This window comes from Gordionus sp. m RMFG-2023, chromosome 1 (assembly GCF_954871325.1).
Source record: "Gordionus sp. m RMFG-2023 chromosome 1, tfGorSpeb1-WG-v2, whole genome shotgun sequence".
Lineage (NCBI taxonomy): Eukaryota > Metazoa > Nematomorpha > Gordioida > Chordodea > Parachordodidae > Gordionus > Gordionus sp. m RMFG-2023.
Window position 1 is genome coordinate 16447490 of NC_088775.1, and position 22522 is coordinate 16470011.

General features: G+C 26.7%; 1 protein-coding gene across 1 annotated transcript; it reads right to left on the reverse strand.

The window, feature by feature from the left end:
• Nucleotides 1-2019: 2019 nt before the first annotated feature.
• Nucleotides 2020-14739, reverse strand: LOC135931613 (uncharacterized). The gene is made up of 23 exons (XM_065468847.1): nucleotides 14689-14739; nucleotides 14178-14241; nucleotides 12466-12725; nucleotides 11772-11894; nucleotides 11386-11449; nucleotides 10745-10852; nucleotides 10334-10426; nucleotides 9590-9739; nucleotides 8856-8963; nucleotides 8437-8518; nucleotides 8243-8333; nucleotides 7446-7592; nucleotides 6807-6893; nucleotides 6257-6307; nucleotides 5745-5806; nucleotides 5536-5685; nucleotides 5369-5429; nucleotides 5234-5303; nucleotides 4058-4162; nucleotides 3867-3935; nucleotides 3340-3416; nucleotides 2638-2736; nucleotides 2020-2257 (listed from the first exon to the last, which is right to left on the reverse strand). The coding sequence occupies exons 2-23, from the start codon at nucleotides 14236-14238 to the stop codon at nucleotides 2108-2110; spliced, it is 2268 nt and encodes a 755-aa protein (XP_065324919.1). The 5' UTR covers nucleotides 14239-14241; nucleotides 14689-14739; the 3' UTR covers nucleotides 2020-2107.
• Between the last annotated feature and the right edge of the window lie 7783 nt (nucleotides 14740-22522).

A 22522-nucleotide genomic window follows, 5' to 3' on the forward strand; every position in this document is an offset into this window, starting at 1 on the left:
ATGATTCGCTTATCAAAATTTACTTTATTGAACGGGTAATAGAAATGGGAAGGAGTTCGATAATCATAGAGAATGGTAAATATTTTTCGATGGTAATGATTAACTTATGGGCTTATATGCGGTCTAATGGAGAAATGTTATCATAGATAAAATTATGTTAAGTGGTATATATAATATATATGAGGTGTTGCGTAATAGGAATATTTATTGACCAAATAATGAATCAAGAAAAAATATAGATTAAATTGATAAATAATATGAAAAAAGGTAAATTTCCAAGTAATTTTGAAAAATAGTTGGAGAATTAAATTTGGGGAATAATATAAGACTGAGGACTTATTGTTTTTTTTAAAAAAAAATGAGCCCTTATATTTTAAGGAAAAAAGTTAAATATACGTTTTCATTGTAATGAGTTTGGCAAACTTGTTTATTAAAGAGAAAATTTAAAGTTCTTAATAAAATGAAGAAACAATTGGGGGATAAGGTTAAATGTAATGTTTTTCTTATAATAGTGTATTAAATTAGATTTCTCTATGTGGTGGTTAAATGGATTTTTAACCAATCAGTTCATTGCGCATATGTGAGGCTACATCGAATGCCCTCTATTCACTTACATTTTCAATATAGTCCTTATCTATGTCTTGAAGCCATTTAATAAACTTATAAGATTGTATTTTCCTTCATATTCCATTTGATATTGTGAGCAAAAAGCACCTGATCTAGGCATTAATAAATTGGCTACTATATATATGACAAATTTCGGCAAGCAAATTATGGCCAATTCGGGTCAAATATACGGGGGCATGCCGAAGAAAATCCTTTAACATTAAGGCGTTATGATTCATAATAGTTTCTTTCAAATTTGAATTTCTATATTTTTAAGAAAAACCCCAAGACCAAAGGGATAATTTTCGGCTAACAGCTCGTTTTAGCCTGCTAAAAATTGGCTTAAATGACTAAAAATATATTAATTACCCAACTATTATTAGGGAGCGTTGGAGTTTGATTTTTCAGAAATTTTGTCTATCTATAATTAATGATCTTTGAAAATATTTATTAGAAATTTTATATTCTGAATATTAATTTGAGTTGGCATACTTCCCTATTAAAAAATTTGTTTAACCTTCTCTTTTCAAAAGCCAATTTAAAGAGGATATTTAAAGAAAATTTTATACATAAATACTGGAAATTTAATTAATTCGACAAATTATTATACTTTGTTCGGAAAAAGGAAAAAATTTCTGGAAACATTTTCTATGAAACCACTACAAAAAGACTTATCTGGAAGTGGCCTTACACTTATGTTTAACATTACATGAAAAGGAAAAATTAAATAATCATGAAGCTTAATAGCAGGATTTTGTTGGTCGGATGGAATTTCAGGATGCTTAATAGCAAATTTAATTTAGCAAAAATATTTTAAAAAATTGACCTGATCTGCCTGATCCTACCAAAATTCAGATATGGTTTCGGGTTAATGTAAATTTTGATTAATAAAATTTCTTGCAATATTAATTCGTTGATGTTTGTTATCAACCTAAATAAATATAATTGTACTTGTTTCTATTTAAATTTTCTATTTGTTCGGAATTTAGAAGGGAGTTATATTTTAATCTGATTTCCCAAATAACATATTACGGTAAAAAAATATTTATAAATTTTGTATAAATTTTAAATTATTGATTATTTTTTCATGTCTAGTTATATTATAGCTTAGTGCTTGAGTATAATTTAAAGGAATAAAATCGGATTAATATTTTTACAAATAAACATTTTTTTGGACCAAATATCTAACCTAATATTGAAAAACCTTTTAAAAAACCATTTTATCAATAAAGATGCTATGCGGGATATTCGTTATATCTTGCGCGTCAAAACGATATCAAATAACCGTATATTTTTTAAAAGTATTATAATAGAACTCTAAAAATCCTCAAAATATAATAAACAAATAAATTTTAATTAAATTTGATAATTCTATTTATTAATATAATTAAATAACTGAACATTTTAAAATAACATGTGGTAGTAAATGAATATGGAATCACAATAAATAAAATTAGGATATCATTTTTTATGTGGAGCATATTTTTCCATTCAAAATTAATTAATCGGGGCAACCTTTTTTAATCCGAATATCTTCAAGGGGAATTATTCTTTTATTCATCCACATTAGAGCGCGGCTTCCGTTTTGTTGAATCAGTATCGGCGTTATATATCTTTTTATGTTTGAGTTATAATCATCTATCCATTTCACCTAATAAAATCATAAAATACGAGTAAATAAATACATGCAAAAAAAATTAACAAAATATTGCTATAACCAGTGACGCATCTCAATAACTTTCAATTTTGTAAAAATTAGTGTCTATATAAAATTAGTAAAAAGAAAAGTAAAGGGTGGTAAGTCTTTCTGCATAGAAAGAAGATTCAAGTCTAAGATAAATTTCAATTTTTCACGTAGCCTTTCAAAGTTTTCAAGAGAATTGAATCCCTCTGGCCCTCTCTACTGACTATAGCCTATGGCTAATTTACATACTTAGACGAAAATATTATATCGATATAATTTAAAAGCCCTAATAAAATCTTTTAATTCAAAGATTAAAAATAAAACACAAAAACACTATGACTGTTAACCTGATTGCAATTCAGTAATGAGTAATCAATCAGCTTAGGTTCGAACGGGACTAAGGTATATGATTCGAATGCTAGGTAATCTTGATCTGAGTAATTATACTGAGAATAAAAATATTAAACATATTATAAAAAAAAGTAGTTTTTAGTTTTAAATCCTCGAGGTTATAAATTCTATAAGATTTTAGTAAAATTTGGTATAAAAATAAAAACCTAAATTTATTGAATCCGAGCAAATTTTTATAGAAAAATATATAAATTTATTTATATCCCCTGTATTTTAGTACACAATTTGAGCTTTTAAATGTATCCACAAAATCGAGATATTTTAGATACTCTCTCTCTTTCTATTGGAAGTTAATTTTCCAATTTTATTCATAATAAATATAAATTAACCAATAAAAAAAGAGATTTTTTTCTTGATTCTGGTAATTTTAAAATTATTTGATATGTATATATCCATTTATATGGCACTTAGAACAGAATGTATTAGATTTAAAAATGTAAATTATAAAATTTTTTTAATATATAATAACACACCCTAGTTAACAACAGTACTTGAAAATTATTTTTTTGATCAAAGTCATTTTCCCGGATGCTTGTTATAATGATTTTATTACAATTATTTTAATACTCAACCATATAAAGGCTCATTAATTTGTTTTCAGAAATTTAAAATAGGCAAAAAAGAAATATTCTTCTCACCTTTGTCGTAAAGTTCTTTACCATAACTATCGTCTCTAAACGAACACCAAAGTCGTTGGCTTTATAAAACCCGGGTTCTAGTTATTATTATATAGTATATTAGAATTTGAGAAATAAAATTGTGATTTCATCATGAAAGATATTTTATGCATTATAATTAAAAAGATTTCCTTATAAAACATCTCTTTTTTACAAATAACATTTGGTATTTTTAAGTAAAATTTGATCAAAAATCTTTCTTCTTTAAAAAAATTTTCAAAAATTTTTGAAGGAAAATTTTTTGATTTTTTACAAACTCTTGTAGTATATATTATACAATAAATACTACAAGTCCGCGCGTTTATGAAAAATTTGGTCCGGCCCGTGGTAATTTTTTTATGAAAGAGTATGATATAAATTTGACTAATTGTAAGCTTTGACCCGACATCTAATATGTTACACAAAGTGTCCGAATATCCTTCAGGCTTTAGTCGGGCCTTGCCGATCCTTAATACGCACAGAATCTAAGCGATATTATTAATATATACCATCTGATAAAAACATCCCATGTTTGAAGTTAACGTCCAATGATCCCGCAACGCCTATGAAAATGGGTCCTATTTATAATATCAAATAAATGTATAAATTTTATCTTAACGAATGAATGAATAAGTAAAATGATAATTAATCATAATATCTAACAATAGTTTAAATATGATCATTCTTAAATTTTTAATACCTTCGTGAACATTTAGAAAAGCTCCCAATCCATGTCCAGTTCCATGCCTGTAATCCAATCCCATTTCCCATAAAGGCTGACGAGACATCGTGTCAACTTGGCGTCCTACAAAATACAAATTTATAAGGATACACTGATGTTTTTATCGGATCGGACCGATATTGTGTCTCTTTTAAAATACTGGTTATCGGCCGCTAGTATAAAATTTCTGATCCGATAAAATGATGTCTTAATTTTAAAAAAATTTATTTAAAATTTCATAATATATTTGTTTATTACTTATTAAGTAAATAGATTAATGTTATTATATAAGTGATTTATAGATAAAAATATTTTATATACTTTTAGATTCATGAATATAAACTACAACTGATCATATAGTTAAATAATAGATGATTTATTATTAAAAAGTATTGAGATGAGTAGATGATGTAATGGTGCAAAATTGCTTCAAAACGTTAACAAATTTAGCTATAAAAATATTGCCCAAGCCTTAAGATTTTGCTAATAGATGTCCAAGCCTTTGTGCCGCCTAGGAGCAAAATCTTCAGCCTTGCGTAATATTTTTCTGGATAAAATCCCGAGTTAGTTGTCTTTAAAAATCGTAAATTAAACCATTTTGCTATTAGATGTACGCATTATCAATTATATTATGTTTAGATGATGCGAATGATATCGGATCGGTAATCGGTCGATATCAATTTAATATCGCTAATATCGGATTGGAGCAGCTTTTAAAAAATGGTATCAGACACCCCTACAAATTTATATCAATGGCTAAACCATAAATTCAATGCCAAAATTGTAATATATAAAATATATATTTTACCTAATAAAGTATCATTTTAAGTTTAAAGCTTATCAGTACCCTCTAGCACTTGGGGCATAATGTAATGGCGTCATAAAAATTTGGGGAAGGGAGAGCGATAAGACAGAGTGGGAGTTGTCCTCTTAGTCAAATAGTAAGTATCATTTTATACTTGAATAAAGTTATATTTTAGCCATCAGGGAGGACTCAGATTCATTGTCTTATGAGGGTGGGGGGGGGGGAGGGTTTGAGTACCCTGAGATATGAGATTTTAAGCCAGCAAAGTGCCATTTTTAAACTTAAAAATTTTATTCATAATACAAGGTAAAATGCTATATAAAGCAATAATTTAATAATAACTATGAAACCTGTAATGTAGTTAGGAAAAACCAGAGATGCCAAATTAATGGACCCCATTAAGACTCGTGTATAAACTTCCTATAATCAATTGGGGGTTTTATAAAATAAAATTACTAAAAAAATTATTATATTCATTATAAAACCTTTTGAAATTTGGTCGGAGAACCAAAATGAAATGTTCTGGTAACGTCAGTAGTTCCATCTCTATTTAAAATTTACAATAAAGTTTCTTCTTTTTATTATAATATTTTAAAAAAATTTATAATGAATTAAATAGTATGTACAAAATACAATAATATGAAGAACAAACAGATATTGTGCCCCAGAGTCTAATAAATATATTTCTTGTTTAGTTATCATTCTCTTGGTCTCAATTTTTGGCGAATAATGAATAACCGCAGAATTGGGACCTACAGCGGATATCGGCTCGAAGCTTAAACCCTTGAAATATTTTTGCTTGCTATATAATATTTTAAAAAAAATGAAATTTAAACATAATTATACAAATAATTATTAAACCTGCGATAATATTCGTAAATAGGCAATATCGATATTTCGTCCCACTCTCTGTCATTTTCAATCTGAAAAAACAATAATATAAAAATTGTTTTCCATTATAGTAACTCAAATTTCTCTTCTCTTCTCTTCTCTTCTCTTCTCTTCTCTTCTCTTCTCTTCTCTTCTCTTCTCTTCTCTTCTCTTCTCTTCTCTAGGGGGCCAAATATTATTCTGACCATGTCTAAAATATTTTATCTGAAAACACTTATACATCAAATACTTATATAAATAATTTAACGTTTAAACAAGATATTTTCAATATTCTCCCTTAGTTAATACTTAATAATAATTACCTTATGTTCTAAAATAATAATTAAACAAAAATTATCCACTAAGGTCATAATATTAAAACTCTGTTCGTTTTAGAATATAACAATAAAAATCGGTTTTATTATGAAAAATTTAAAAACAAAATTATTATTAAAAAACTAATTTATTTATTTTACACTTAAATAAAATATTATTTATTAAACTTCATCTTCCAGGAAAGATATCGCGTTTATAAGAGCGGCCGAATCTCTGTACTGTTAAATAAAGATAATAATTTGCAAATAAATTATGGAATTCTACTTCCAAACAGACTTCGTTTTCGTAAGCGATAACGTATTAAGATGAAATTGTCCTAAGTTGTTTGTTTGGACAATCATATCACATGATCGCTTACGAAAAATAAGATAGAATTGGTGGTGGCATAAATATTAAAATTTTCATTAATAACCAATTAAAGTGGAAAAAACTTCAAGATGTTGTTTTGGAATAGGCATTATACAATATTTTTCAAAATAATTGGCATTTAATTTTACCCATCATTCATACAAAAAAATGATAAAAAATTTAATATAATTCATAATAACCAGGTCAAAATACCCACTAAAATAACGTCTAGAATGTCTGAGGATAAATTCTCAACTGGACTAAAAGGCCTAAAAATGTCGATGAACAAAATGTCCAAAAAAATATTTTCGGCTGACATTTTATCCTTATTGAACAATGTATTTCGATAAAAAATTCCTGAAAGGAAACTTGGGCCTGCTTCATTCCCTCAATCTCGATCGGGTTTTTGATAATTTTCATCCACTTTACCGGCGAATAATCCAAAAATACAAGGTTCTTTTAAAAAAAGAATTGTTTTAAAAATTAAAAATTGAGTTAAAATTTATAATTAGAGTTGTAGCCTATTTAAGATAAATCAGCTGAAGGAAGCTTTTTTTTAAAAAAAGGATGTTTTAATAATTGAGAGTTTTGAATCGGGAATTAGAATTTTAAGAACCGGGACCAAAACGTTTTATTAAATTTCCAGGATTATAACAAAAAGTGAGGCCATTTTTTTAAAAATATATATTTTATTCAAAATGTTATGACGCATTTCAGAGTCTAGCAATACTGAAATTACTTGTATCTGTATCTAAGATATATTTTTTATAAAGAATCTGTACCTATATTATTTTTTAGGACTTACCCAACTCTGATGCATTTCATACGTTATATATAAAAGAGTTTTAATCTTAGTCAGAACTAAGGGAAACCTTGGAACCCTTCACAAAAAGCTGAAACAGCCCCTATTTTAAAAAATCACTCTTTCTTTCTCTCCCTCTGCCTCTTCTCTCTTTTATATTCAAATACGTGTTTAAGTTATATTTGTTTCATAAATTTGAAAAATACCTGTGAAGCTTTCTTTATGTTTTCCTCATTGGGTGATATTACTATTGATGAATAAATTCTCATATTAATTGATTTTGGTGTCTTGATTATATTGAATTGATTCATATGTTGTGGGAAGAATTGGTAAACTTCATCATAAGTTAGAAACTTTTTTTTTAGAAAAAATTTAAAAAAATTAAGTAGAAATTTTGAGATCGGAAAAAGAAAATAGAATTTTCCTTGAAATAAAATATGTTTTTTATATGCATATTTTAAAAATTAATTAATTGGAGGTTTTTTCCCTTTTAGCAACTCCAGCAAGAATAAGATTATAGACTTATAAGTCTATGCATAAAATAAAGTCATAAAAATTATAAACATAATATAAATGTTCTGAATAATATTGGTGACTTCCAAGTCAAATAAAAAAGTATGAGTTTCATCGAATTTCTCATCTCTTAAACAAACTCCTGAACTTTTTTGAGATATTAAATTCTCAAATTAGAGAAATTTTTTTAAAATGCGAAGGCCTGTTTTATTTTTAAATGTAATCTGAATTTAAAAGTCTATTCCTTGAAAATTTTGACGAGATATATCCTTTTCTAAACTTAAAGATAATTTAATACAAGTTTGACTGACTCAAGACAATTGCTCCTTACATCGTAATAGGTGTGGCACTAAATTTTTTATTTACACTTTGGATCATCAGGGGAGGAGGATATAAAAAATAGAGTTTAGAAAATCACGATCTGGTTTTGAATAGTAATAGATTTTAAGTAAATTTTCCATGTGCGGCATTATAATGATATCAAAATAACTTTAACGCATAGTTTTGTGTCCTCGTCGTCGCAATGCCTCTGTAAATTATCTCTGACCTCCTGTGGTAATTTGATATTGTTTATGAACAAGCTACAATGACATTATGGGAGAGGAGGAGAGAGGGGGGAGAAGAGAAAATATTTTTTAAAATAAATTAAGTATTATAAAAATGATTATAATCTTTTTTTTAAACTATATGGAGGAGTCCGTGATAATACTATAAGCGAAAAAGACTGGATTGTATGGAATGTCGTCGCCCCTTAAGTTGTAAAGCCCTAATTTAAAATATAATTTAAAAAAAATGTTAATTAAGTTATAGGCCATGTCCAAATTAATGTCATATAATATTTACTTAGAGAATTTTAAATGTGTATCAAAAAAAAAATCAGTTAGCAGCATACCGTTTGGATTTTCCATATAAATAATTTTCTCTAAAATTTTATGAAATCAAAGTTTTATTCATGCATGAAAGTTTTCATACCAGAAACGGAAATGTGCATAACCAATTTGTATTTAACTACGCTTCAAATTCATTTAATGAAATCGTTAGGCAAGTATACATCATTGTTTAAAGAAATAGCCTTATGTAAATGAAAATAATTATATTGTTACAAGCTATGTCATCCAGTTCGGAAATCAGTAATGCGCACGTTTGCTGATCTCCATTATCGTTTATAGAACGTTTTCTCACTCTTTCAACTTTATTTTCCCAACTTTCACCTATCATATTTATATTATAAAATATATGTGGCAGTCATCAGGAAGGGTTTTAAAAGCCGCAACATTCAAAACGCATTTTAAAAAGAGGGCACTTACATTGAAGTCCGCCATTGAAAGACTAGACGAAATGTCTGCTACAGCTAGTAAAATTGAATATCTGACATCAATGTATGTACATTTTTAATAAATGAAATTGCCAGTCTAAGTAAACATTCATGTCATTGGTTTAAATTATAATTGAGTAAAATCAATAATTGCAGTTATTTGAAAAATATCATTTAAATTGTAAAAAATAAATTAAATATTGAGTATAAACACTCTAAGCCCTTTCCGATTAGAAATACAGTGGAGAAAAAGAAACCGCCCAAAAATGAATCTAAAAAAATACTCCGATTTATTTATTTCAAAAGTGGATTAACCAAACCCAGCCATATAGGACTTTTTTAAGGCATCAAACTGATTGATTGAATGGGGTATTTTGTTTTTATTCGGATGTCTTTGTGACAAGGGACAATTTTTCCCCTTAGTGTATAAACTCTCATCGCTAAATCATGTGAAAATAACAAAATATGCGGAAATTCGCGCTAACTGTGAATAAGAGATAAAAATCATATAAATTTTATTACCGGATATTTTCTCTGGCAGAAGATATATCTTATTATTCTTATTAGCTTCTTTTTTATTTAATGTATTCCAAATCGAATCGACTAAGTCTTCGCTCACTAAAAGAAAGATAAAAGTTGGCTCCAATTCATCTCTGTAATTCTTCCATAAACCTGTTATAACAAATAAACAAATATTATAAAAATTATGTATTATTTATAATGATTTTTTTTTAAATATTGTATTTAAATTCAAATTTAAATCAGTTAGCTGAGTGTTGATAACTCATAAGCGTAGTCAGGAATTTCATGAAGCGAGGGGAGAGGTGTAAAAATTATATAGGAGAGTTATGGGAAAATCGTTTTTTTTATATTTATGCACAAATAATAATTATTAATTTTATAGAATTTAATTTATTAATAAATGATTAAGCATCCCAAATATTTAAGTTGTTAGGAAAATTTTTCAATTTATTTAATTCATAATGTTTGAGATAATATCTATTATTGTGCCTATCTCCCCCTCCCATCATTCTCCGTTATCTGTAGCTAGTAAAGAGCCCTATTTGCATGTATGAAAACTTCGTATGATTTACCATTATTACAATTATCACGTCAAACTCATACACATTTTTATATACTTCTTATAAAATTTTTTATTTCATTAATGAAGAATTCTGATCTATTAAATTCAAGTCGGGCCAATTCCAAGTTAAAATGATAAGTAGAAATGTCATAAATTATGCCATATAATAGTAGATTACTTACTATAAGAAATGACATTAGCATACACGCCTATTGTATCACCCTTTTTTAAATTTGTTCGTAGCCAATTTGTCGTATTCAGTGTATTTCCTAAACCTATTAATGATAATATATATTGTAATATTTTACTATAATAATTAGCTAAATTTTGATATAGTATATTTAAGCATTATCATTATTAGGCAAAACAAAAATAAATATTATAAAATATTTTGAGATATTGGAAAGCAATGGCGGCCCGAGCCGGATTTAATGGATAGAGATTCGCTATCTGTCAAATTAAGGATATTTAATTTGTTCTGGGCTTCTGATATCAGTAGACAGTCTAGTTCAGTTTTTTATATCCATTCATGGTTTGGACAGGAGGGTGATTGCTCAATTTAAAATAGTTCAATGTCGGTATACAAAAAACACCTGATTTCATAAGAGTCCATATTTGCGAATTAAGCTCCTGGCTAGCTTGTAAATGATATCTTCCATCTGTCCATAACAACGCTTTATCCAAAGTAACAATTACCGTTCCTTAATATTGATTTAAATAATCGATTTATTTAATATGACTAAAATATTTTTATTGGTTTTCAAACTCAATGCTTATAATTTTTCTGATTTGTTTTCTAAAATATCACACACTTTTTATCAGTCCAATTAAAAAAACCGGATTTGATTGGACTCGGACCTATTTTTAAAATAAAATTTTGGATAATCTAGGATCAGATTGGTAAATTTTCAAATTATTCTCTGATCGGATTGGTTAGGATCAGGTCGGATTTTAACCCTTTCACGCCCGTAATATTTCCCATGAACAAAAAATACTTGTACTTTGAATAATAAAATAATGATTTTGACATTTTGATATAATAAAATAATGATTTTGACAGGTTAATGATAAAATACGAAATAATAAATATTGTTTTGTAAATTAATATCTCTAAGTACCAACCATTAGTTTCTTTAAATATAATGACAAATGATCTCGCTGGGCGCGAAAGGGTTAAAAAAAATAGGTTAGATAGAAAGCTCTAATTTAAGATATATATTTTTTTTAAATTAACCTGCAGAACCAGTAAATTCCGATATAAATTCTCTTCTTTTATCAAATTCATTCACGTACTCATTCTTTAAAAAAATATTTATAATTTAATATTAGGTATTTCCTCGTAAATTCAAATAGGATTTAAATACATAAAAATTAAATATTTATATTTTTTAAATGTGATTTGAAGGAAAAAAATGAAGCCCTAAAGGGTTTTAGATATCCTATATATTCTTCCGGCCCCATATCTTTCAAATTTATTTTATCCTTAATCTTCGCATAAATCAAAACAATAGTATATATAGTTTTTTTTTAAGTTGTAGCATACCTTTTTTCAAATACATTAACTTTTTACAAAAACAAAGTGAACTTTTAATGGCTAATAATATTGTATCCTATTTTTACTTGATGTTCGTCGGTTGAAAGCACAATATAAGCGTCTAATTTTCTTTCTAGCATATATCGCCTCAATAATACTAGTTTTCTCTCCGCTAAAGCTTCTGGCCCATTTTGATTTTCCCAATTAATCTATTACATTTATATAATATTTTATATAATGCTCGGAGAATTAAATATAAAACCTTAAATTTATATAATGCTCGGAGAATTCAATATAAAACCTTAAAACATATATCACCTTAAATAAAATAATATTAACCTTTTATCTTATTATAAACCAATAATTATATCCGAAAATATTGTTAATTTTTAATTTGAACCTAACTCTCACTCATGTACATAACATTTATACACATCTTTCTTTTTTTTTCTTTCTTTCTTTCTAGAAAAGAAAAGTTCATATCATTTAGGCCGTTCTATTTCAATGCAAAAAATTTTATAAGGAGCTCAAAGAAATGTTTTAATAAATTTGTTAGGTTTGCTTTAAATAAAAATAAAATAATGCCGTTTCAATGCTAAATGCTAATAAATCCTTTGATACATAAATCCTGGTGTTGCTTTAACTTTAATATTTAAGGTTTTATGATATTATTGTAGTATATTCATAGATTATATGCCTAAATTGTGTTTAACTTCATAAAAGACATATTTATAAAATCAATTCATATTGATTTTTCTGACAATTTTTAAAAGGCCTAACCTTTTCACCGGGAACCTTGCGTATTTTTTGAATTCTCTTGCTGAATACCTTGACGCGTAGATCTCTCGGAGACGAATTCTGTCCAGGGAAAAATATTCGACCATTGTGACCTAGTAATTCATGAAATCTATGAATTTTAATTTCTCCATTATCCACGTTGTAGTGATTCAACGATTTTATTTCGTTTTGATTAACTGACCGATTATAGTCGTTGTGTACGTTTGAATCAATAAAAATGGTGGCGCGCGTGAAAGATATGGCTAAAATATATATATATATATATATCCTTGAGAAAAAACAGTCGTTGGAAGCGTCGGTCATCATTAGCAATTTGTCAAATAACAACCAAATTTGCTAAACAGCTACCAAAGTATTATTTACCCGCTTTTATTTTAATATATATTCATTGGTTTCCGATATTCTACCTATCATACCCTAGCACAGAATCACCTAATTGACTTTAAGAAAAAACACGCTTCTTTCTGGATTCGAACTAGATCTATAAGGTAAGTGGTATGCACTCACCCACTAGGCTACACAGCTTCTTAAAAGCAACATTTTATTTTTGTATGCAAGGAAATAGTTTATCTAATATTTTAATAAGACACATAAAAAAAAATCAAAATCGTTCAACGCCATACATCATTTATCAGAGTTTGAACCTTTTAAGCGCAATCTATAATAAAATACATTATATTGGATCCTTCTCAACTAAACGCTTTGATTTATGGCAATTTATTTTAAAATAAAAAATATTTATATCTTTATTAATGTTTTTCTAATTTGTTAATATTATGACTATTATGCTATTGGCAAATAAAAAAAATGAGATATTTAAAAGGAAAATGACAATTATCATTAATAAAATTATAAATTTGCGTAAAGACTCGGCAACGATGTATAAAGGCGGCTCTAGGTTCATTTATTTTATGTAGGGGGGGGGGTGCTTAGCAACCCTAAGATAAAAATTAGGACTCATGTTTAATTTTTTGGCACATCCCAAGGTTATTATATAAAACCAAATTTTGATTTTTTGACTCTGGAGGGCAGGGTCTAAGGCTTTATGCTGATCAGGGCAAAAATAAATTTAACGGCCCATTAAAAAACTCAGTACTCACTTAACCCTAAGAAAAAAAATCCAAATAAAAGTTGCCAAAAAATCTAAAGAAAATAAAAATTAATGCACAAAAATCAAAATATGATGGCCCTAAAATAGTCTAGCCTTTACCAAGCCGGCTCTCTGTTGGAGAAAAGGACATATTCCAAGCTTTATTCCTCTGAGGCCAAATAAATTAAAATAATAATCCATTTTTTTTAAATGTTGATATAAATATTTTAATGATTATACATAATTTTAATTAGAAGAAATTTAAAAATTAATTAACTCGAAGGTTTAATCAAAATGGTCCAGTCATAGGATGATGCAAATTTTTATAATATTCTTTTAAATATAAGTATTTATAAAATTATTATATTTTAGTATAATATTTTAATTTGAAGTGTGATAGTTCTGTTTTTGGGATAGGCGCGTTTATATTTATAAAAGCAAATTTATGAACTAAATGGTGATTTAAAATGTAAATGGTGTTTCATTTATATCTATATTAATTATATTAAATATTGGATATTATAATCATTATTCTAGAATTAGAAAATAAGTTATGATATATTTGCTTAAAATTTTTTTTTTATATTGAATACATTTTCTTTACCTCTAAAAGCAACGAATAGAATCCAAAAGTCTATACATGATGCCGTTAAGAAATTGAACATAATCTGTTATAATTTTTTAATTAAATATAAATATATACAATATGTTTAATTTTTTTTCCTACATAAAATAACCGTAATGATAGATGTTATGTTATAAATCAGATTGACCTTTAAATCAAATATATGGTATTATATTTTCATAATTAGCTTTTATCTTTTAGTAATAAACGCAATTTTATAAATATTGTAATATTACCACATTTATCGTAAAATTTAAGGGTTTAAAATTAACGGTGAGATATTTTTAAGCCTCGAAATTCATTATGTATAAAAAAATTCTCATTTAAAATAGGTATAATTTGTTATAGAAATCAAATTATTAAAAAGTCAATACAATAACATTCACTCGTTGGAGAGAGTAGAAATAATATAGAATATAACAACTATATACTATACTTAGAAGTTTAACCTAAAGTTTATTTTTTTATTAAAAAATTTAATTATTTTTACCTGCGTGAGAATAGGGATTTATTATTCAACCAAATGGATGTGTAAAAATTTGCTGTTATTACCACTAGTATGTTCATTTTTTAAAAAAAAATACAATAAGCTTTTCAATTCATTAAATTACTTTAAAAAAAAATATATAAAATAAACTAATTAAAAAAAGTATAATTATAATGAATATTCATAATATTATTGTAGAATGAAATTAAAATAACATTTTTGTATTCTGAATTATTTTTTTTAATTATATATTTTTTTTACTAAACATCTGAATAAATAGTATAAATAATAAATTTACAATAAGTTTATATAAATTTCTGTAAATAATCCTCCCCCCCCCCATAATATGAATATCTAAATTCTAAAATCAGTTCATATGTTTCCAAGGATTTCTAGGAAAAAAGTCTCAGAAAAGGAAACTTTCTGGATAAGAAATTACCGAGTTTATTTTTGATTTAAATATCATGAAATGAATTTCTTATCATAGCTTTTAGATTTTTCCTTTTATAAGATTGAATGGGAACTATAAGCTTAAAAAAATGATATTAGATGCTTAATATGTTTCTTAGTTAGATCGAATTGGGCATGTATCTAAAAAAATATAGTTCGAATCGGATCAGACCTTTCAAAAAAAAGCAGGATGGTCGGAATAAAAATTTCCGGGAAGGGTACCTGAGAAATAGCTATAATCGCTGGAAATAAGCTACTATTTTAACAAGTTCTGTTGTTTTTGTAAAAAAATACTTTTTGAGGTTTAAATTCCTGTTGTTGTAATATTACTAATTATTTGGCATCTTATGCAATGCGCCTTCATATCGACGGTTTGTTTTGCCCAAAAAATATAGGAGAAATAATGACTCTATCGCATGTATTATCTATATGTACTATTTAATCATTGGATAATTGTGAATGCAATCACATGCAAAATTTCTCAATATTATCAAGCATAATTGATATAGAAATATTGAGGGACATCTTGGAATTACCTAGAAAGATCGAGTTAAGATAATCCATTCCTTTTTAGATAGGTAAAAAAGAAGGAAAACTATCCAAGCAACAAAATAATTCAGACGTTTATGTTTTAGATACCAAGAATTTTTCTAAGGGTCCCTAAAATTATATTATAAATGCATTCGTATATCTTTATATATATGAGGAAGAAAAAAGAAGTAAAAATTTTATAAAAGATAAAAGAGTGTCAAGTTCTATAAAAATCTGAACTAAAAATTGTAAATAACATGAATTATATTTCTGCAGGAATTGTCACTTTTCAAATTTCAGGTGAATTCTGCCGGTAAAAACACATTAATGCTAAAATGGCTCACTGAAACTCGGGGAAATTTTTAATATTCGATTTTTTTAAAATATTTTTATTTATTTTTTTAAATATTTTTTTTGTTTAAAAAATAATAAATATGCGATCGTGTGGATATGGATGGAAATTTTTTGATGTAATAATAATTCAAAGTTTTATTACTCAAAAGTTTAAAGAATTTCATATTTTCTTGTGAAAATTTTCACAAATCTTTAATTTTACATTAAAAATAGAGTAATTATTTAAAAATTTTAAAAAGGCGTGTGATCAGGCGCGTACGCAGGAATTTGGTCTGGGGGGGGGGGATAATAAATTTTTTTAAGAAATATTATTGTTAATTAAAAATACTAAGCATAAATTTATTAGGATTAATAACTTTTCTAATACACAATTTTAATCCAATGTGAATTAAAAAAATTATATATATAAACCGGCATTGAAAAACTATAAAATAAATGTAAATTATAAAATATAAAGTGAATATAACCCACGATATGAATCACTTAAATGACCCAAAATTGAAATTTGAATTTTTTGAGCTTTTAAAATATATAAAGTATAAAAAATTTAAATGTTGGAAATATAAATTAATACACAAAAAGTTTCTTAGGAATAATTGTATTTTGTATGTTTTGAGCTAATTTTTCAATTATCTATCCTTGCTTGGCGTTAAATGCCTATGAATATTCAAAAGATCCAAATCATTCAATCTACTTTCAGATGTTATATTTCATAGGTATGTTTTTCATAGACTTGCAGGCCCGGCCGTATTTGAATTTTTTTTTAAAAAAACACCCGGGCTGGGCCTGAAAATTTTTTTAGAAAAAATATCCGGGCCGAGCTGTATATTTTAAAACCAAATATTTGAAATCGCCATTATTAGCTATAAAAATCAAAAATAAATATAATTTATTTTTAAAAAATTCGGGCCGGGCCTGAAATTTTTTTTAAAAAAGGCTCTGCTATTCTTCTTAAAAAAGAGAATGTTCTCTCATTAGTTTACCAAAAAGCTGCTAATATATATATAACCATTTTAATACATTGGGAGTATAATCTAAAATGTGTTTGAAATAAAAAGCATCCATAGCATTTTTTGGGACTGTATCAACCATAGTTAATCTTTTAATCATAGTTATTCAGCTAATAAGGCATCATAAGATATTTTAACATCTTCATGATAAAAATCTAACAAATATTTATATTTTTTTTCTATCACCATATGAAAAAGGTTGGGAGAGGGGACATTTGTTTTATAATACTCTTCTACTGATCTTATATTAATATTTGACGATGAGCTTACTTGCTGCAAGTCGAGGGGGACAAATATTAAACACGTATAGCTCTGCTTTTGACTCTACAATAATATATAAAATATGAAATCCTTCAACAACATTAGCTCAAATTTCCTTGCTATTCTCATCTTCTTAATCAAGTCAATGTTATGTTTTTGAAAAGTATTACATAAAATAGTTGCATAATTAAATAATACATTCTAATGAGAAAAAAAAATTTGGAATAAGTATTGAATCCAATAATTTTCTTACTTCTGAGGAAATATTTCTTTCAAGCCATTGTGATATTTCAGTAATAGCATTAATAATCGGCTCTTCTAACTCCATAATAGCTGTTACTGCTTGATGGCGGAGACTCGATCTCGTTGGACAAGCTTGCAATTTCTTTCTCCCTGTTGGACAAGTTTCAGAGATAATTATTATTTGACTATAAATTTAAATAAATATTGCGCCACTAAAATTTGAAAATAAAAGGTAAATTACGCCAAGGAAAACTTGAAATCGAAATTGATTGGTAAAATAACTTAGTAGATGAATGTGATAAATAAATGTAATTAAATAAGGAATAAATATTAACAAATATAAATTAATAACAATAATATTTTTGAAAAATATAATCCGGCATCTGCATTTTTTGGCTTTGGGGGAGGGGGGGATTTGTCGCCCTGCCCCCCCCCGCTGGGTACGTCAATGCGTGTGATATATTGGATGCTACTAAGTTAGGACCAAATACTAGATAATTAAGCAATTTATTTGAATAAACATAATATATAAACTGATAAAGATATATATAATTTTAAGGAAAAACATAAATAGTTCTATATAAATTTATATCATTAAAAATTTAATTAAATTATTTAAATTTGACATATTTTTAATATTACGAAAATAAGAATATTCACATATATATATAAATGAGAGAAAGATTTCCTTCCAGTTCTGGGGATGCTCGCCTTAAGATCCCTCTATAAACATTCAATACGTTGAGCATGGGTCGATATATCATTTAGGTCTATTAAGTTTCTGCTGTGATTGACCGAGTAATGATCATATCCATCTTCATTAAGATTTTTATAACCTTGAAAAAAAATTAAATTTTAAGATTTGTGCGATCGCATATTTATTATTTTTTAATAAAAAATTTTTAAAAAAAATATATATTAAAAATTATCTCGAGTTTCAGTGAGTTACCGCTAAAACATATACAATGAAAATAAACCTTTTTTTTCTAACAAATAAAATGCACTTGAAAGGGTTAAACATAAAATAACATAAAATTTTTGTTGTTTGTTTAAGACAAACAAATAAATTGATAAAATAATAGTTTTTAAAAAATTCTTTTTTTTGTATAAATTGAAAATTTATATGAAAATGGTACTAATTAATATAATTTATAAGAAAAGTCTCCTGAGGATTCATTTTTATAAATATACCAAGGATATTTTTTATCATGATATAAAAAATATTCACAATGCTATAGTTCCTAAAATTTGTGTAGGGAGTACGCCATTATTTTAAAATAAATAATAATAGGGAGCAAGTTAAAATTGGCGAAATATGAAAAGAATTTAGGGTTAAAAATATTTTAACTATGGGTGGGTGGGCAAGTTAATAAATTTAAACAATGGGTGGGCGGGTTAAAAAAATTTAAATTATATAAGTAAATATTAATAAAAAATTGTTCCTATAAACTCTTTTGGATATGAAAAATTAAAATGTCCTTTTTTGGTATCATAAAAACTTTTTTCTTAAAATAAATAAACTTTTTTATATATTTAAAATTACTTTGGTGGAAACGACAATAAAGAGATTTGCCAAAGCTATCAAGCTAGCAAGAAAAATATTGGCAATTCCTGCAACTAGTGCTTCTTCTGAAGGAGGATTTAGCGCTGCTGGAAGGTTTTTAGAACAAAGAAGAATGTGTTTGAATCCAGAAAATGTCGATTCATTATTATTTTTGCATTATTAATTACATATAATATCAATTTTATATTTATATTATTTTCATAAATATTTTATCCATAATTTAAATTGAATATTGATTTATGCTTAATATAGTAATTTCTTTGTAGAGGTGTAATGCTGAAATTTTTTTTATTAGATGCTTAAAAAATTGAAAGAATGGCCATAATTAAAGATTAAAAATTTTTTATAAATAATGGGTGGAGGGTAAAAAATTTTAGACTGGGCGGGCGGGAAGGTAAGGAAATTTAGAATAATGAGCGGGCTGGGGGGGGGTTAAATTTTTTTAAACATTGGGTGGGCGGGCTTGGTCCAAAAACCCTCCCAATGCAGGCCTATACTTTATATAGAAGCATTTCATATAAAATACGATATTATCCATATTATATATAAATTATATGAATATATTATTATGCATAAATGGGAATAGATAAAAAAAACAAAGTGAAAAAATTATAATATTTACTATAGCGAATCTTTTTTGATATTTTTTTTAATATTAACGGCAAGTTCTTTGATTGATTATCGTTCGCAGACCGCGACTTGTCAGTCACTTTTTAATATATGGAAAACTTCACTGACTGATGAGAGGAGGCTCTGTAAATTTGTTTTGTCATATAACTTGTCAGTTAATCCGTCATAATGACATTCATAAGATGAAAGCTGCACATTCAGCAGTACTATAGAAATAATGTTAACAAAACCTTTAAACTTTTATAAATCATGGGGGCATTTCTTACTATCATTATTATCATCAATATATTTTATTTTCCAATTTATTGCGTTGCGAGATCTACATCGAGTTTTAGCCGTAAAATAATTCGTTTTATTTGCTCTTGCCCTTTACTAATGTTAGGGTCTGCTGGCCAATTATCTCTTCTAAATATTCCATAGGGATAAGATAACTAAAATATAAAACTAAATAATATAATATTGTATTTATAATTTTCCTAGTGGAGTTTAACTGAACCACTTTCTGACACCATATAATATATACTCAGGTAGACACTCCACATTATATTCTTATTTCCTTCCATAATATTTGAGTATAACAAAAGTTACTCAATATTTTTTTTGACGTTGCACTTCCAATTGTTTTAAGAGTCAATACAAGATAAACTAAAACAAAATTTAGTTTTAGTGGCATATAAATAAAATATCCCAAAATTTATATTTTAGATAAACAAAAACAAAATTTAGTTTTAATGGCATATAAATAAATATCTCAAAATTTATATTTTAATTCATTTATGTTAAAATTTAGATACCAAAAATCGTCATATTCTATTATAGTCTTAGTTATTTTGTATTTTTATGTTATTTTTTTAAATTTTCAATAAAAATGGCAAACAATTTCTGCCTAACTATTTGTTTTATTTCAATGGCCCTCCAAATAAGTGGCCTTCCCACAACTAAAAATTCCTGACTTCGGATCTGGCTCTCCCTCGATCTACCCTATTATTACTTCTCCTATAAATCAAGTCAATGGTTTTCCATCAACAATTTACTATTTCTGTCTAGGTTATGAATGGCTGGAAGCCATCCCAAGCTCTAACCTTGGTGTATTTCTATTTAACTATGTATATCAAAAAATTACTAGATTTTAAAATTCAAAAAAAGTTAAAACAGATGAGGGCTAGGCAAAAAGGCGACAGAAAATGGAAAGGAGTTTACCTCTTGCCAGAGTAATTATTTTAAAATCAATGAGTATCTGGTCAACAATATTTTTTACCTGATTAATAATTTAATTTATCAATTAGTTCCCCCCATTGAACAGGAAAACCGAAAAGTTATACGCTATGAAACAATTATGATACCATGTAAGCACGAGGGTAGCCAAACATTTGGACATATTTTTTCTAGCCAATATTTTAATTTATTGCACGTTTGGCACAAGACACAAACTTAGATAAAATTTTCCTGGAAGGGGAGTGGCATTTTTCCCCTTAACTTTTATTGGATAACTTTAGGCTTGTCTTATGCAGGCCTTTGGTTAATGATATTAAGTTAGTTATAAAAACATACACTGAAATCCGTGATTGACATATAAATTGGAATAATTATACCATAACATAAGCATTAACCCGGAAGAGAAAAGTAAACTATAACTCTACCATACCAAATTATTTAGCTGAACAAACCAATAATATATTGTTTCTGTTAGGGTAAAGCACCCTTTAATTGTAAATATCTTACTAAATATAAATCGAAGTCCCTTTATTTGGAAATTTACATTTTGCTATGGCTGTGTTATTTTTCTTTAATTTCATTTCTTAAACCAATATCATTAGATTTTATTTATTAATACACTTAAACATATCAATTCTACAACTCTTATTTCTCCTTATCAAATGATTAATATGAAATATCCATATTTTGCTATCTATTTTTACATATATTTACATGATAAAAAAAATTCCCTCGATTAACTTCGTAATCACATTGTTATCTCACCACCAAATTTCCTAAATCTTAATCTTATACTTTGTATGATATCGGAAGCAAAAATTAATTAAATTTTACTTTCCTTAAAGATAATGTTATAAAATAATTGATATATTATATGATTATATATAACAAAAAAACCTTAAATTTATGTTACCCTAAGCGACCGAACCACAACCTTTGTAATTTTTAACACCTGAACTGTGATAAAAATTGTAATTTAAATAATGGATGGATCTCGGCGTAGCCAAGTTTTCGGTCTAAAAATTGACTTAATTCTCTAAATGGAGCCTTTTTAAAATATCCTATTTGGATAGATTAAAAACGACCCGATTAAGATTTAAGCCAAAATATATGATGTAACTTTGAGATTTGGCATATGGAGGTCCGAATCTTTCTGGTATCTATGAGCAAAATAATTAGGCTTACATTTTGGCGAATATCTTGGTCTATTTACACCTCAAATTCTAAGATGAATACGATTCACTAGTTAATAAATTTATTACCAAAAATGAAACATAAGTTTTTCTATGTGTTAATTGTTGCTTAAACAATGGGTCAGTCCGAATTTTCTATTATAATTTTCTTTTGCTACTCTTACAGTTTGAAAAAGTTTAAATTTATTACCCAACTTAACTCCTTGTTATTCATTGTGTACACTTATAACTTAGTCAGCGAGGCTCTATAATTTTAATCAAATACTGTTGGTTTTGAGGTTCACTATTTGTTTTAAAAATATTTAAAAAATAGAATGAGTTGTTCAGGGATGTAATGAGTGTGATAGCTATAGTAGATGAGCAGTCTAGTTAACCTTTTCAACTGG